This window comes from Vulpes lagopus, chromosome 6 (assembly GCF_018345385.1).
Source record: "Vulpes lagopus strain Blue_001 chromosome 6, ASM1834538v1, whole genome shotgun sequence".
Classification (NCBI taxonomy): Eukaryota; Metazoa; Chordata; class Mammalia; order Carnivora; family Canidae; genus Vulpes; species Vulpes lagopus.
The window spans coordinates 80,997,866-81,013,512 of record NC_054829.1 but is presented as its reverse complement, the minus strand read 5'-3'; the positions used below and the strand labels follow the sequence as shown (position 1 = coordinate 81,013,512).

General features: G+C 36.8%; 1 protein-coding gene across 4 annotated transcripts in view; it reads left to right on the top strand.

Annotated features, from left to right (window-relative positions):
- PRKG2 (protein kinase cGMP-dependent 2) overlaps nt 1-15,647 on the top strand; it is a 102,486-nt gene that overhangs the window by 22,298 nt on the left and 64,541 nt on the right. For 2 of the 4 annotated variants that reach the window (XM_041759733.1, XM_041759732.1), the window contains exon 3: nt 13,076-13,242. In XM_041759733.1, coding sequence (XP_041615667.1) covers nt 13,076-13,242 — 167 coding nt within the window. The other 2 variants (XM_041759736.1, XM_041759735.1) reach the window with 2 other exon arrangements.

Sequence of the window (15,647 nt, the reverse complement as noted above, 5' to 3'; positions counted from 1 at the left end):
CAGAGGATCATAATGTGCAATGACTATTGGGAACCAGTATTTTATTATAGGAAAAGGCTTCCCTGCAGCTGACTCCAGAAATGTTCAGTGTGCCAATTTAAGAGCAATACTCATTACAGACCTTTAAGGGAACTATTTACCATTTCTACCTAATTACCATGCAGCACAATGACGATTATGCATATCATTGAGTGTGTCAGATTAACTTCCTTGTAAATGTTGGTTGTTTTCAGCATTTCATTATTAAACTCTGTTCTTGGATGCTCATGGGAATAGGATCATCTGCACACATTTAAGAAGGGGAGTGAGAAGTCTTTGCCGTGAGCGTGAAGTAACAGTAAACATGATTAAATTACAACCGTATTTAATTACATGGGCAATAGGGTGAGAGAGCTGATGGGAGAAAGTCATGCTCATTTTCTGATTATCATGGAATGATCTCATCTTTCTCAATCTAGTTTCTCAAATAAATGTGCATTTATTAGGGTTTTTTTCTTGTTGGTTTATTGCCCAAAAATTTTTGAGGAAAAGGAAATCAAGAGATGCTTACTTTAATTTTACTATTATCTGTGGCTTTTTCAGTTTACCAAGTAACTGACATTCCTCATCTCCACTCTTGTCTCTGAACCCGTAATTTTTAACTAGGAGAAAGAATTTGCATGTCCATTAGCATTCTTGATCTTGTCCAGTTCCTCCTGTGTGCCAGGTGCACTTGTAGAGTTTAGGTCATAAGAAGATGAAGAAAACATAGTCACCCCATTGGAGATCACAGTCTCTTTGGGGAAACTAACATGTATGGCAGTCTTGTGTGATTCATATTCAAAGAGGTAGGTCTACAGAGGAAGGAGGGAGCATACTTTGTTTGGTGGGATCATGAAAAGCTCCATGAAAGATGATCTCGAGCTGGGTTTTGAAGGAGGAATGGCTGGCGAGGAGACAGGGTGGCCTGGCACATTTGTGGACCTGCAGGTAAGTCAGTGGGCCACAGGTTCTCTGAGCACCTGGAGGCCAGACAGTCAGGGAGGCTGGATTGTCAGGAGTTTTACCACCATTGTGGAGGAGTCTCTCACAATAAAACCAAGACAGGACTTAAGTATAGGTTTTAGGGCTGTTTTGACTTACAGGTTTTTAAGTTGCTGGGAACTTGCTGACTTATGAGTAATAGCTATCCCTTAGGTAATATATTTTACATGCGGGGCGCTGTTCTTAGAGGTTTATACTGTGAACTCATTAAATTGTCATAGAAATTCCATAACCCCTGGACTGTGTTCATTGTAATTTTACAGCTGAGAAAACTCGAGATTAAGTGACTTACTTGCCCAGGGTTCCCCAGTTCATAAGGGGCAGAATTGGGAATCAAACCCTGGCATCTTGGCTCCAGATCTTGTGCCCTTGACAAATAGGCTTTACAGTAGGCTTTCTTTTTGTATATATAATTAAGCTATGAAATGCCACACAAGTTGCATGCCTCAACTTCTATGCTCACAAGAAATCCTTGAGAGGATAAGAAAGAAGGCAGAGGCCACTGGCCTCTGCTTTGCACTGAGCCTTGTGCAAAGAAGGTTTGCAGGATATGTGCTGTTGCCCAACAAAAGCAAATAGTGAGAACACAGGCTTCTAATCTTCGGGACCAGAGAAAGAAGATGGAGGACCCTATATAACAGGAACTGTTGGTGGACTTTGACAAATTAAATTTCCTGAAGCAATTTAGAGGGCAGAAATATACTGCTTCCAAGAATGTTGATTAAATAAGTGGAGGATATAAAAGGATTACCGGAGGATCACTGATGCTGCCGCCGATAGACAGGGATTTGAGTTCCAGCCCTGCTGGAGGAACTGAGGCTCAGTGTCTTGGCAGTGCCTCTTTGTTTCTCCCTGGTTTCTAGAACTTTTCCCATTCCACTCTAACTTCCTACCCACCCCCCAAAACATGCTATGACAACCACCATCGCTAATTACTACTACTGCCATTTGTAAAGTATTTATTGGCGCCTTAGTTAATGTGCATAATATTCCAGTGAAGTAGATATGATTACCATGCTCTATTCAATTCACAGGGGAGAAGCCTGAGATTCGGAAAGGTTCAGTGACTTGGCCAGGGTTGTACAGCAAGGATGTGGCCGAGCTGAGATTTGAACCTAGGATTTTCGGACTCCAAAGCTATATACACATTTTTTTAAATTAACTTTTCATTGAAGTATGTAAATCATAAAGTGAACAAGCCCATGTAACCACCAAACAGATTAGGTAATCGATCATTCCCAGCACCTCAGTCTCTCTTTTTCCCTTCTAATCTCTACCCATTATCTACCTCAAAGGTAGCCAGTGTCTGTGCTAGTATTATCACAGATTACTTTTTGCCTATTTTTGAATTTTTAAAAAGATTTTATTTATTTATTTGAGAGACAGCATGCATGAGTGGGGAGGAGGCACAGAGGGAGAGGGAGAAGCAGGCTCCCCACTGAGCAGGGAGCTGGTCAAGTGGCTCAATCCCAGGACCCCAAGATCATGACCTGAGTCAAAGGCAGATGCTTAACTGACTGAGCCACCCAGGCACCCCAATTTTTTTGAATTTTATTTTAATGATTTATAGGGTATGTACTCTATATAGAGTCTAGCTTGCTTGGTTTATTTATTTATTTTATTTATTTATTTTTTTTATTTTATTTTTAATATTTTTATTTTTCTTTAATTTTATTTATTTATGATAGTCACAGAGAGAGAGAGAGAGAGAGAGAGAGAGAGGCAGAGACACAGGCAGAGGGAGAAGCAGGCTCCATGCACCGGGAGCCCGATATGGGATTCGATCCCGGCTCTCCAGGATCGCGCCCTGGGCCAAAGGCAGGCGCCAAACCGCTGCGCCACCCAGGGATCCCTATTTATTTATTTTAATATTTTATTTATTTATTCATGAGAGACACAGAAAGAGAGGCAGAGACACAGGCAGGGAGCTCCATGCAGGGAGCTTGATGTGGGACTCGATCCTGGGTCTCCAGGATCACGCCCTGGGCTGAAGGCAGACGCTTAACCACAGGGCTACCCAGGCGTTCCTAGCTTGCTTGGTTTATATAGCGAGATTCACTTATGTTATTGTATGTGGCAGTAATTTATTATTTATTGTTAATAATTACTAATTTATTAATTAATATTGCTGTGTAGTAGTTATTGGGTGGTTATACCACAGTTTATCAATTCTGTTGTTGGGCATTTGGTTAATTTTGGTATTTAGCAACTTTTTATATATATATTTTTTTTAATTTAGCAACTTTTTAAAAGATTATTCATTCAGTTGAGCAAGAAGGCCAGTGTGGGGCTTGATCCCAGGACCCTAAGATCATGATCTGAGCCAAAGACAAACACTTAACTGAACCCAGGTGTCCTGGTATTTAGCAATTTTGAGTAAGGCTGCCATGAACAATTTGTCATGTATGTCTCTCTCTCTTTGTAGTTATTTATCTGTATCTATATCTATCTACAGTATGTTACATATATATTATATATATAATATATTATATATATATATAATTTATGATGGTTATCTACCTAGGAATGGAATTGCTGGGTAGTACATTTTATCTAAGTTTACATTTAATTTAGATTGCCGTGTAATTTTCCAAAGTAGTTGAACAAATGTATACTCCCACTAGTAACTTAATGAGTTTTAAGTTACTCTACATGCTCAGCAGCATTTGGCATTGTCCGTTTTTCTCTTTTTAGCCATTCTGCTATGTATGCTGTGCTATCTGGTTTTGGTTTTGGTTATCTTTTCCTTGGTAATGCACAAGGGTGAACCATTTTAGAAGTATGTATTTTCCATTGATGTCTGTTTTTCCACATAGCTCTGTAGTACAACCGTCATCCTAAATTAAGTATTTATGTATATGTAAGTGGATTTTTGGACTTTCTACTCTGTTCTACAGGTCTTTTAGTTCATTCTTGTGGCATGAGTATATTCTTCTAATTATTTTGATGTATAGTAATTCCTGATATCTATTACTTTAAGACTTCCAACTTTGTTGTGGTTCACTGTTGTGATGGCTATTCTTGGGCCTTTTTGTGACTAAGAATTTTAGAACCAGCTTGTTCATTTTCATAAAATTTTTTTTCAGAATGTAGATTGGGGATTCATTGAACCTAATTAATCTAAGTAGATTTGACATCATTAAAGACTTTAGTCTTCTCATCCACAACTGTGGTATATGCCTCCATCTCTTTCTCTCATTTCTCTTAATATTTTGTACTTCTCTTTGTAGGGGTCTTACACATTTCTGTTTGATATAATTCTGTATGGTTGATGTTTTGTTATCTTTTTAAAGTGACATAACTTAAAAAAATTCATTTTTAGTTTTTTGATTCTGGGATAGAGGAATATAATTGAATTTGCTTGGAGACTTATATCCAGTTGTTGAAATCAGTTGTTAATTTTGATAGTTTACCACTTACACAGCATATCTTTAGGATAGGTTTAGGAAGGATGGCAGGTTTATTTCTTCTTTTCCTTTGTTACATCTTTGATATTTTTTTCTTTTTTTCTCACCTTATTACATTTGCTCAGACTTTTCGTTCAGGATCAAATTGAAACATCCCATTTCTGATACCTCAAGGGAAGCTCTCAGTATTTTACCATTTCTGTTTTTGTTTTATTCTATACATAATCTTTTATCAGATTAATGAGATTCCATTCCAGTCTATTTATAATTTGCTAAGAGCTTTTTTAAAATTTAGAAATCATATAGGTGTTTGATTTTATCAAATACTTTTTCTGCATCCAATAAGATTTTGCTATTTTTTTTATCCTTTGTTGTTTTCATGTGGTTAATTACATTAATTTTTCTTTCTTGTGATGTGGATTTTGTTATCAGGCTATTGTCATACTCTAAGTTGGGAGAAATTCTTTTTTTTTTCTGGAAAAGATTTTTAAGATTAATATTTTTTCCATAAGTGTCTGGAAAACTTAATGGTAGGGTCTAGAATTCCTTTTGTGAGATAGTTTATTTTTTGTTTAATTTTTCTTTTTTTAAAATAAATTTATTTTTTATTGGTGTTCAATTTACCAACATACAGAATAACACCCAGTGCTCATCCCGTCAAGTGTCCCTCTCAGTGCCCGTCACCCATTCACCCCCACCCCCCGCCCTCCTCCCCTTCCACCACCCCTAGTTCGTTTCCCAGAGTTAGGAGTCTTTATGTTCTGTCTCCCTTCCTGATATTTCCTACACATTTCTTCTCCCTTCCCTTATATTCCCTTTCACTATTATTTATAATAATGAGAACATACAATGTTTGTCCTTCTCCGATTGACTTACTCACTCAGCATAATACCCTCCAGCTCCATCCACGTTGAAGCAAATGGTGGGTATTTGTCGTTTCTAATGGCTGAGTAATATTCCATTGTATACATAAACCACATCTTCTTTATCCATTCATCTTTCGATGGACACTGAGACTCCTTCCACAGTTTGGCTCTTGTGGACATTGCTGCTAGAAACATCGGGGTGCAGGTGTCCCGGCGTTTCATTGCATGTGAATCTTTGGGGTAAATCCTCAACAGTGTAATTGCTGGATCTAGGGCAGGTCTATTTTGAACTCTTTGAGGAACCTCCACACAGTTTTCCAGAGTGGCTGCACCAGTTCACATTCCCACCAACAGTGCAGGAGGGTTCCCTTTTCTCCGCATCCTCTCCAACATTTGTGGTTTCCTGCCTTGTTAATTTTCCCCATTCTCACTGGTGTGAGGTGGTATCTCATTGTGGTTTTGATTTGTATTTCCCTGATGGCAAGTGATGCAGAGCATTTTCTCATGTGCATGTTGGCCATGTCTATGTCTTCCTCTGTGAGATTTCTCTTCATGTCTTTTGCCCATTTCATGATTCGATTGTTTGTTTCTTTGCTGTTGAGTTTGATAAGTTCTTTATAGATCTTGGAAAGTAGCCCTTTATCTGATACGTCATTTGCAAATATCTTCTCCCATTCTGTAGGTTGTCTTTTAGTTTTGTTGACTGTATCCTTTGCTGTGCAGAAGCTTCTTATCTTGATGAAGTCACAATAGTTCATTTTTGCTTTTGTTTCTTTTGCCTTCGTGGATGTATCTTGCAAGAAGTTACTGTGGCCGAATTCAAAAAGGGTGTTGCCTGTGTTCTCCTCTAGGATTTTGATGGAATCTTGTCTCACATTTACATCTTTTCCATTTTGAGTTTATCTTTGTGTATGGTGCAAGGGAGTGGTCTAGTTTCATTCTTCTGCATGTGGATGTCCAATTTTCCCAGCACCATTTATTGAAGAGACTGTCTTTCTTCCAATGGATAGTCTTTCCTCCTTTATCGAATATTAGTTGACCATAAAGTTCAGGGTCCACTTCTGGGTTCTCTATTCTGTTCCATTGATCTATGTGTCTGTTTTTGTCCCAGTACCACACTGTCTTGATGACCACAGCTTTGTAGTCCAACCTGAAATCTGGCATTGTGATGCCCCCAGCTATGGTTTTCTTTTTTAAAATTCCCCTGGCTATTCGGGGTCTTTTCTGATTCCACACAAATCTTAAAATAATTTGTTCTAACTCTCTGAAGAAAGTCCATGGTATTTTGATAGGGATTACATTAAACGTGTAAATTGCCAATCCATGAGCATGGAATATTTTTTGTTTAATTTTCCTAATGGCTAATCACTTTTTTATTCTTTTGTCAGATGTGGTTTGTTGTATTTTTCCAGGAAGTTTTTAATTTCATCTAAATTTTAGGAGTTGGTTATACTGCCCACTCATTTCTTTTTTTTTTTAAAGATTTTTTTTATTCATTCATTCATTCATTCATTCATTCATTCATTCATGGGAGACAGAGAGAGAGGCAGAGACACAGGCAGAGGGAGAAGCAGGCTCCAGGCAGGGAGCCCGACGTGGGACTCGACCCCGGGTCCCCCGGATCACGTCCTGAGCCGAAGGCGGTGCTAAACCGCTGAGCCACCTGGGCTGCCCCTGCCTACTCATTTCTTTCTGTATTGGTATATCTATAGAGATGTCTCCCTTCTGATTTTTAATATTGTTAAGTATTTTGTCTCCTTGTATTGCCATAAATTCCTCAGTTTTGTGTCTTTCTAAAAACTTTTTGTGCTGTGTTGATTCTCTTCATTGTACTTTTTTTCCTGTTTTACTATTTTTCTGCTTCCATTTTATTGTTTACCTTCTCTCTTTTTTGAGCTCACTCTGCTTTTCTTCTTCTAGCAGTCGAGTTATTCACTTTTACCTTTCCTCTTTTCCAGTGTATCTATTTAATACTGTAAGTTTTTCTCATAGCATGATTTATGTACACCTCACAAGTTTTAGTATGTTACATTTTTATCACTTATTTCAAAATACAATTTGATTTTCCTTATTATTTAATCATTGATCAGTGGGCTATTTAGAAATGTACTGCTTGAAGCACCATTAGGTAGCTCAGTCGGTTAAGCATCTGACTCTTGCTTTTTGGTTCACGAGGGTCATGATCTTAGGGTCATGAGATTGAGCCCTGCATTGGGCTCCACGCTGAGTGTGGAGCCTGCTTGAGATTCTCTCTCTCCTTTTCCCTCTGCCTTTATCCCTCCCACTGCCCTGCTCATGCACATGCTCACTCTCTCCTCTTTCTAAAAAACATAGAAATAAAAATAAAAAATAAAAAAGTAAGTGTATTGCTCAAAAATTGTTACTCAATTCTTAAACACTTGAGAATTTTTAAATTATTTTTTATTATTGATTTCTAGCTTAATTCTACTGTTCAAATAACATACTTTGTATTGTTGAGACTTGCTTTATGGCTCACCATATGGCCAATATTCATGAAGGTTTTTGTGTACATGAAAAGAATGTGTATTCTGAATTTGTTGAATATAATCTTATCTTTTCTTTTTCTTTTTGAGGGGGAGGTAGGGAGGGACAGAGGGAGAGGGAAAAAGACAATCTAAAGCAGGCTCTAGGGATCCCTGGGTGGCGCAGCGGTTTAGCGCCTGTCTTTGGCCCAGGGCGCGATCCTGGAGACCCAGGATCGAATCCCACATCGGGCTCCCGGTGCATGGAGCCTGCTTCTCCCTCTGCCTGTGTCTCTGCCTCTCTCTCTCTCTGTGTGTGACTATCATAAATAAATAAAAATTAAAAAAAAAAATTAAAGCAGGCTCCATGCCCAGTGTGGAGCGCACTGCTGGGCTTAGTCTCATATCCTAAGATCATGACCTGAGCTGAAACCAGGAATTGGACACTTAATTGACTGAGCCACTCAGGTGCCCCAAATGTAATCTTGTAGACTATCAGTGAGGTCAAGAAATTAAGTTTGATAGTCAGTTGTTTAGAGCTATGTTCTGACTAATTTTTGTCCACTTGTTCTGTGAGTTACTTAAAGGGATGTGTTAAAATCTCTCCAAATAATTGTGGATTAGTTTATTCTTTTATTTTTTTCAATTTTGTTTTTATATTTGATGCTATCTAGTTAATTGCATATGGATTTAGAATACCTATATCTTCCTGATCATATCAAAGTGAAATATCCCTCATTTCCAGACATGTGCTTTTCATTAAAGTCTACTTTCCTGCCTCAAGAAACATTTTCTTTATAATTGGTTTTTATATAGGATAAATACCTCTTCCTACCATCTTATTTGCAGCCTTTCTATATCCTTAACTTTAAGGAATGCTTCTTATAGGTAACACACATTTCGTATTTTCTTTTCATTTTATTTTTCAATCTGACAATCTTTTAATTGCAGTATTTAGTGTGTTTATCTTTAGTGTAAATGAAAATATTTGCTTATTAATGTTTGTTTCTTTTCCTTTGATTTCTTTTCCTCTATTTTCTTGACTTTTTTTAGGATCAATTAAATGTGTATTATAATTCCATTTTCTTTTCTGTTAGCTTTCTGGTTAAACATTCTCTGGCTAACCTTATAAGGGTTACCCCAAATTATGACATACTTCCTTAATTTATTAAATTTATAATATATATTAGTAGTTTTATTACTTCCTGGGCCTTAAATTATGTTTACTGCTACCCTCCCCCCCTCACAACTTGGCTATTATTCTCAAACATTTTATTTATCATACATTTTAAAATCTAGCATGTATTGATATTTCTCTTTTATAAAGATAAGCTTCCTTTAGTCATCCACATATTTACTTTTTCCATTGCTCTTTCTTCCTTCTAACATCTATTAGTTTACATCTGGGATCATTTTCTGTTTGTCTGGAGCTCTCCACTATTATGAGTCTGTTGCCAGTGGAATGACACTTTGAAATGGTATTCATTTGCTTTTATTTTTGAAGATGTTTTCACTGGATTAAGATATTGGAAATAGGCATTTTAAAGCTCTTTGGGGCTATCCCACTGTCTCTGGCTTCTGTTCTTTCAATTGAGGAGTAAGTCAGTCATGTTGTTGGTCATTTAAGGTAATGTGTCTCTTTTTTAGTTGCATTGTAGATTTTTCTGCCTCTATTTGGTTTTCAGCCATTTGACTATGATAGTCCTAGGTATGGTTTTCCTTGGATATGGTTATATTAAAGTCTATATCTGATACCTGCAATGTATTGATATATTAGGTCTGCTTCTATTGTCTTTTTTTCTCTTAGTCTTCAGTCATTTGGTCTTTTCTCTTGGTATGCCTGATGTCATGCCAGATACTCTTTAGTGAAAAACTCTAGAGAAAATTTGAGTCTCTAGATTTTGTGAACATCCAACAGAAGACATTTACCTTTGCTTGTGGCAGGCAGTCAGGCTAGGATCAAGTCATTTTAACCAAAATAGGAATTTATTTTGAAGTTAGTGTTCAGTCTATTTGGAGCTAGCCTGTTTTGGGCTGGTGTTTACTCCTAGGTTGCAGCCTTACAGGTGTCCCATCTGAAATTCTGCGTGTTTACCAGGATTCTTCCTTCATGGTATGCTTTCAACATTAACTTTGGTCTTCCTAATCATTTGAGACTGCCAAAACTGCTCAGTGCTGTGTATGACTCAGCAAATCCCCTGAAGGAAAAAGTAGAGGTGAATGTCAAGCACATATTCTCTTGTTGATCATGACTTTTCAGGCTGTTGCCATGTTGATAGATCTCTAGTGCTTTCAAAAAGATTGGTAAAAATAGACTTTACTTAGCTTTTGAAGTTGTATTGTGTGAGCATGGAGGGCTATTCTGTAAGATCTGGACAATAATAACCATAGGAGTGGCAAAATTCATACTCTTTGTCATACAGTCACTGCTGTATGCTGCCTCCAAGACAATTCAAGAGAAGACCCAGTCCTTTAAGAATTTATAATCTAGAGGTGCCTAGACTCAGTGGCTCAGTAGGTTAAGCATCTGCCTTCAGCTCAGTTCATGATCCCAGGGTCCTGGAATCAAGCCTCATGTCGGGCTCCCTGCTCCATGGGGAGCCTGCTTCTCTCTCTGCCACTCTCCCTGCTTGTACTCTTTCTCTCTCTCTTTCTGTCAAATAAATAAATAAAATCTTTTCTTTTTAAATTATAATCTAGTTTGGAGAAGAAGTCATAGAACTCTTTTCTAATAGTAGAATATTTTAATAGGGTTATACACTAAATTAAGTTAAAAGGATTTGCGAACTCTTTGAGGCCATGGACCATGCTTAATTAATTTTTATGTCCTAAGTAAATGTTTGATAAAATTTGTTGAATTAATAGACATGAATACAACACTTAAGGAGCTTATACTAGACTTAAAAGATTTTGTGTGAGCTACAGCATCGAGGCAGAGTTGACTAGATCATAAAGGGAGAGTTATAAGGATTCAGTCAGTTGAGAGGAGAAGAAACTAAGTTAAGTTGGAGAAAACTGGCTAAACCTAAAGATAAAGTTGGCGGGCATAGAAGACCATGAGGATACCAGCCTATCTGAAGCAAAGGATTTGTTTTAGCAAGTAAGTACTGGATGGATGCAGTGGAGTCATGGGATATGGTGAACACCAGATTGTGGGATATTGATTTTCTGCTATGGACAAAAGAGTTTTCAAACTACTTCCACAGAATGTTCAGAGAGGTTAAGCCAAAAGAAGAAATAAATAAAAAAGACATTGAGGTTTGGAAACATTGATTTAAAAGATTTGTTTACTGCAAGGTTTCTTTGAACTCTCAAAGGATGCATTGTCAATTTCCAAAATTATTCCAACTGAGCACACTTTTGCTTATGAAGGAAGAGCACCACTTGGAACATATTTTGGGAAATTAGGCTATGTGGGCATTGATGAAACACTGGCTGGAATGTTAGGAGAGCATGAAAAGCCCATGAAAACTGTTGGCATTATGTTCATAGTTCTACTGTTTGCTCTCTGAGAAGAACGTGTAGCCAAAGTAATTTCTTGGTATATATTAGTTGAAGGAATTATTTGCTTTAGCAGATGAGGGGAAAATGAGATCAGATGAAGTCAGTTTTTTAGCAAGAATAATCTGATAATATAGTATAGAATAGACCACAGGGGAAAGAGACTAGAAGCTGAAATGCTAAAAAGAAGCTATTAACGTTGTTCAGACCTAATTTTTTTTCCTTGGATTGGGGTGACATCCTTGATAAAATGGATACCTGTGATATTTTGTAAAGAGAAATGACAAGATTTGGCAATACCTTAGTTGTAGGAGGAAGTAAGCTCTCAAAGTACTCAAAGAGTTTGTGTGGCTCTAAGGATGATGGAGTCACTATAGGGCAGAAGGAATTTCTTCAGCTTACTTCATGTACACCTAATGATTTGATGGAGGGGGTCACAAAGGAAGTATCCAACTCTGTGAAATTTTACTTTATGTCTAGTTTATGTTTGAGAACTTTCTGTGTAGAAAAATACCACGTTTTGAAACAGGAAAGCTAGTGATGGGAAAGAGTTTGAATTAAAGATACAGGGGAAAAAAATCCCTATTTTTAGAAATCACACTGTTTGACTGAAATCAAATATGTTGTACAGAGATTGTGTTTTAGCCCACGAGGCCACTTCTCTGCCAGCTCAATAATTCTGTGATATCTACATATAAAGTATGTTAATGAAAACATTTGAAATTTATGGTAATGAAGATTGGGTAACTATTTTGAGCTACTTCTTTTCCAAAAGAAAACAGAATATTTTTAGGATTACCAACAAAGAGGGCCTTGGATTTGGGGAATGAATAGATTATGAGATTGGAAAGATCTGTTGTGTCTAGTCTAGGCATACCAAGAATCAAAACCTAGGTGAATCCAGTCTACCACCATCACCCTCTGTGTCTGAGCAAACCTAGCGAGTCCCAAGGGAGCTGACTTCTTTAACTCAGAAGAGGCAATAGATAGGATGGAAACCATACATTCTTCAGACTCACAGACTTAGATTGAAATCCTAGGGGGATTATATTGCTTCTTACTTTGTAGTCTACGTACTGGTAAAGTAGGAATGGTAATTATCCCTCAGGATAATGGTGAAGATTAAATAAGATAGTACTATAGGCCCAATGCATGCAAGAATACATGAATAAATGAATACTGCATTGTAATTTCTTAAATATACCTTCTACCAAACCAACCAGATTTTCTTTCCATATAAAAATTATGTATCCATTAATGTTACTAATGTTATTATTTATATTTATCTTGAGAGATCTTGAGAGATGCTACATTTGTGGCAATGACAGGTGGGAGTGATAATAAAATTGACATAATGCCAGTTACAGAAAACTATTCAAAAATATTTTCAAAGGTTTTACATGTGAAGTGTGGTAGTTTTAAGGGTCAGTGTTGGTGGGGCTAGAAAAAAAAATTGTCCTTGATGGAAGAGTTAAAAATACATATGTAGTGAGGATCCCTGGGTGGCTCAGTGGTTTAGCACCTGCCTTCAGCCCAGGGCATGATCCTGGAGTCCTGGGATTGAGTCCTACATGGGGCTCCCTTCATGGAGCCTGCTTCTCCCTCTGCCTGTATCTTTGCCTCTCTCTCTCTCTATGTGTATCTCATGAATAAATAAATAAATAATCTTAAAAAAATAAAACTAAATAAAAAAAAATATATAGGTAGTAATATCAGGAATTTAAATGAAGTAAATCTAAATAACAAAACATGGTATTCATTATTGTAACTTAACATCTCTTTTCTATTACACCAGTGAGAAGAAGCTCATTACAGATGCCCTTAATAAAAATCAGTTTCTAAAGAGACTGGATCCTCAGCAGATCAAAGACATGGTGGAATGCATGTATGGGAGAAACTACCAGCAAGGGAGTTACATTATTAAGCAAGGAGAACCAGGAAACCATATCTTTGTGCTAGCAGGTGGGTTTCACAGATTTTTCTCCTTATCATATAACAAATATTTTGCCTATTGTGTTATGATTTTTTGCAAACATTTATAAAAATGCAAAACCAGTTGCTCTGTTTGTACAAAACATAACAGACTGAGCTCATGAAATAGTAACATTGTTGATCTAATCATACTGGTGATAATATTTACTGAATGCTTCTTAAATGCCAAGCATCCTATTGAACACTTAATAGAGAGATTTCATTTCATCTTCTCACCAACTCTGTTAGGCAAGTGCTGTTCCCTCCATATTACTAACGTGGACTTTGTCACAGAGAATTTAAGCAACTTATGAAAAGCCACAAAGCTCCTAAGTGGTGGAGGTAGAATGCAAATGTAGGCAATCTGACTTGAGTCCATACTATTTATCACAGTGCTACTTACTCAACGACCGCAAAAAAGGGGTTTCTGTTCAAAATGCTGCTGCTTCTGTTGACATTTTTAGGTTGTTGTTGTGTGATAAAGAAAAGTTATTTTTGTGGTTCTGTAAAATATTTTGTTTATATATGATTGACTTCAAAAAATAATTTAGGCACATATAAGCAATATATGAATCATGTGGAATGCCTTCAGATTAATACTGGTGTTTTTAAAACCATTTAAATGGTTTTCTACATATATGCTTATAGGAACATGTTTATACACTGGAGAAATTTTAAAAATTAGAAGATTTCTTTTTTTAATTAAATTTTTAAATTTTATTTAACTTTATTCATTCATGAAGGACACAGAGAGAGGTAGAGACATAGGCAGGGGGAGAAGCAGGCTGCATACAGGGAGCCTGATGTGGGACTCGATCCTGGGATTCCAGGATCACACTCTGAGCTGAAGGCAGACGCTAAACTGCTAAGCCACCCAGGCATCCCAAAAAAGGGTTTCTTAAATGCATGCCTTATAGTGGTACTCAAAAAATGATTTTAGATACAGAAGCAAGAAATTATCTGAATAGGGCATATGCTTATGGAACACTTTGTCAAATTCTGAATATCCAAACTTTTGGGATTTTAGGAAAAAAGTTAAAGTGGTTTACCCAGATGGGGTGGTAAACTAAGATTTGCTATAGCCTTTTATTTTATACTGTTAGTTCCTAGCAATCTAAGACTGCTTTTGGGATTCTTATTTCCTTAGGGCCTTAGGTTTGGGGCAGAAGTTGCATATCCAAACAAACTAATAAATATATGTTATTCTATTTATATTGTATGAAAGGTTGTTTTCATATACTTTGATTCTTCAGACACACTAGTTTCATAAATATTGGTGTTTATTTGCCATAAACATCTTTGTAGACACCCTTAAAATTATACAGTCATTCTAAAGTAATTATTCTACCCAGGAAGTGAATTAGAGTCTGAATTTAACCAGCCTTCAAGTTTTTAGGGACAGATGATCTAGAGCAATTTCCCCCTTTCAGCTTTTCTCTTGGCCATTTCACTTCTACTTCAGTAACATCAGAAATTCTGACAAGAAAAGATAGAAAATTAACTCAACAAATTTCATTAGAACCTGTTAGACAAGGATGAGAAACTCATGTCAGCCCATCTCGTTCCTTTTCAGTGACTCTAATGGAAGGCTAGGGCAGAGAAGAGTTAGAGCAGAAGCCAGCATCAATACAGTCATTGAAATCAGGGCTACAGCTCACATGGAAATGAAAATTGGACAATTTCTTATTTAAATTAATTATGGTGTTAATGACTTGCCTGATTTAATTGATTGAGAAAATTAATTAAAAATCTCCCCTTTATGACATAAGACGTAATAATAATAATAGCATATTTGTCAATACACTAGTCAATAATAAAAGCGTATTTAGCTTAAACTTCTGATATTCCATATAATTCTTCAGTATTGCTCAAGTTCCATGAGTCATAATCATTTAGAAAAAAAAAAAAAAGCTTGAAATGCACGATGATCCATGATATCAACTTGACAGTGCCACTAAGTGGTTTCGATGGTATAGAATTTAGTTGTAATGAGAAATTATTAAATTTTGCATATCTGTAGGATTTGGAGCCAACACAGAGTTTATTTCTTACTATAATGTAAGTTCTATCAGAGTAAGTATCTTTTGTGTTTTGTCCATGCTGCCTCTCTGGCCATTGGACCAGTTCCTGTTACAACACAGATACTGAAATCCAATTTGGTGAGTGGATGGCTGAATAGAGATGACCCAGAGCTGCCTAGCGGTGAATTAGGCAAAGGGAAGAATAATTCTTCAAGGGAAAGAGAATAACCCCACCATTTTTCTTCCTTTAAGAATGTAGGTCTTTTTTGCATATGACCTTTTGTTAGGTAAAGTTTTAGTTTTACTTGTCCAAAGGGAAAGGAGAAAGGAATCACCAGAGCAAAAAAATTGTGAGGATTTTGCCTGACTTGCTAT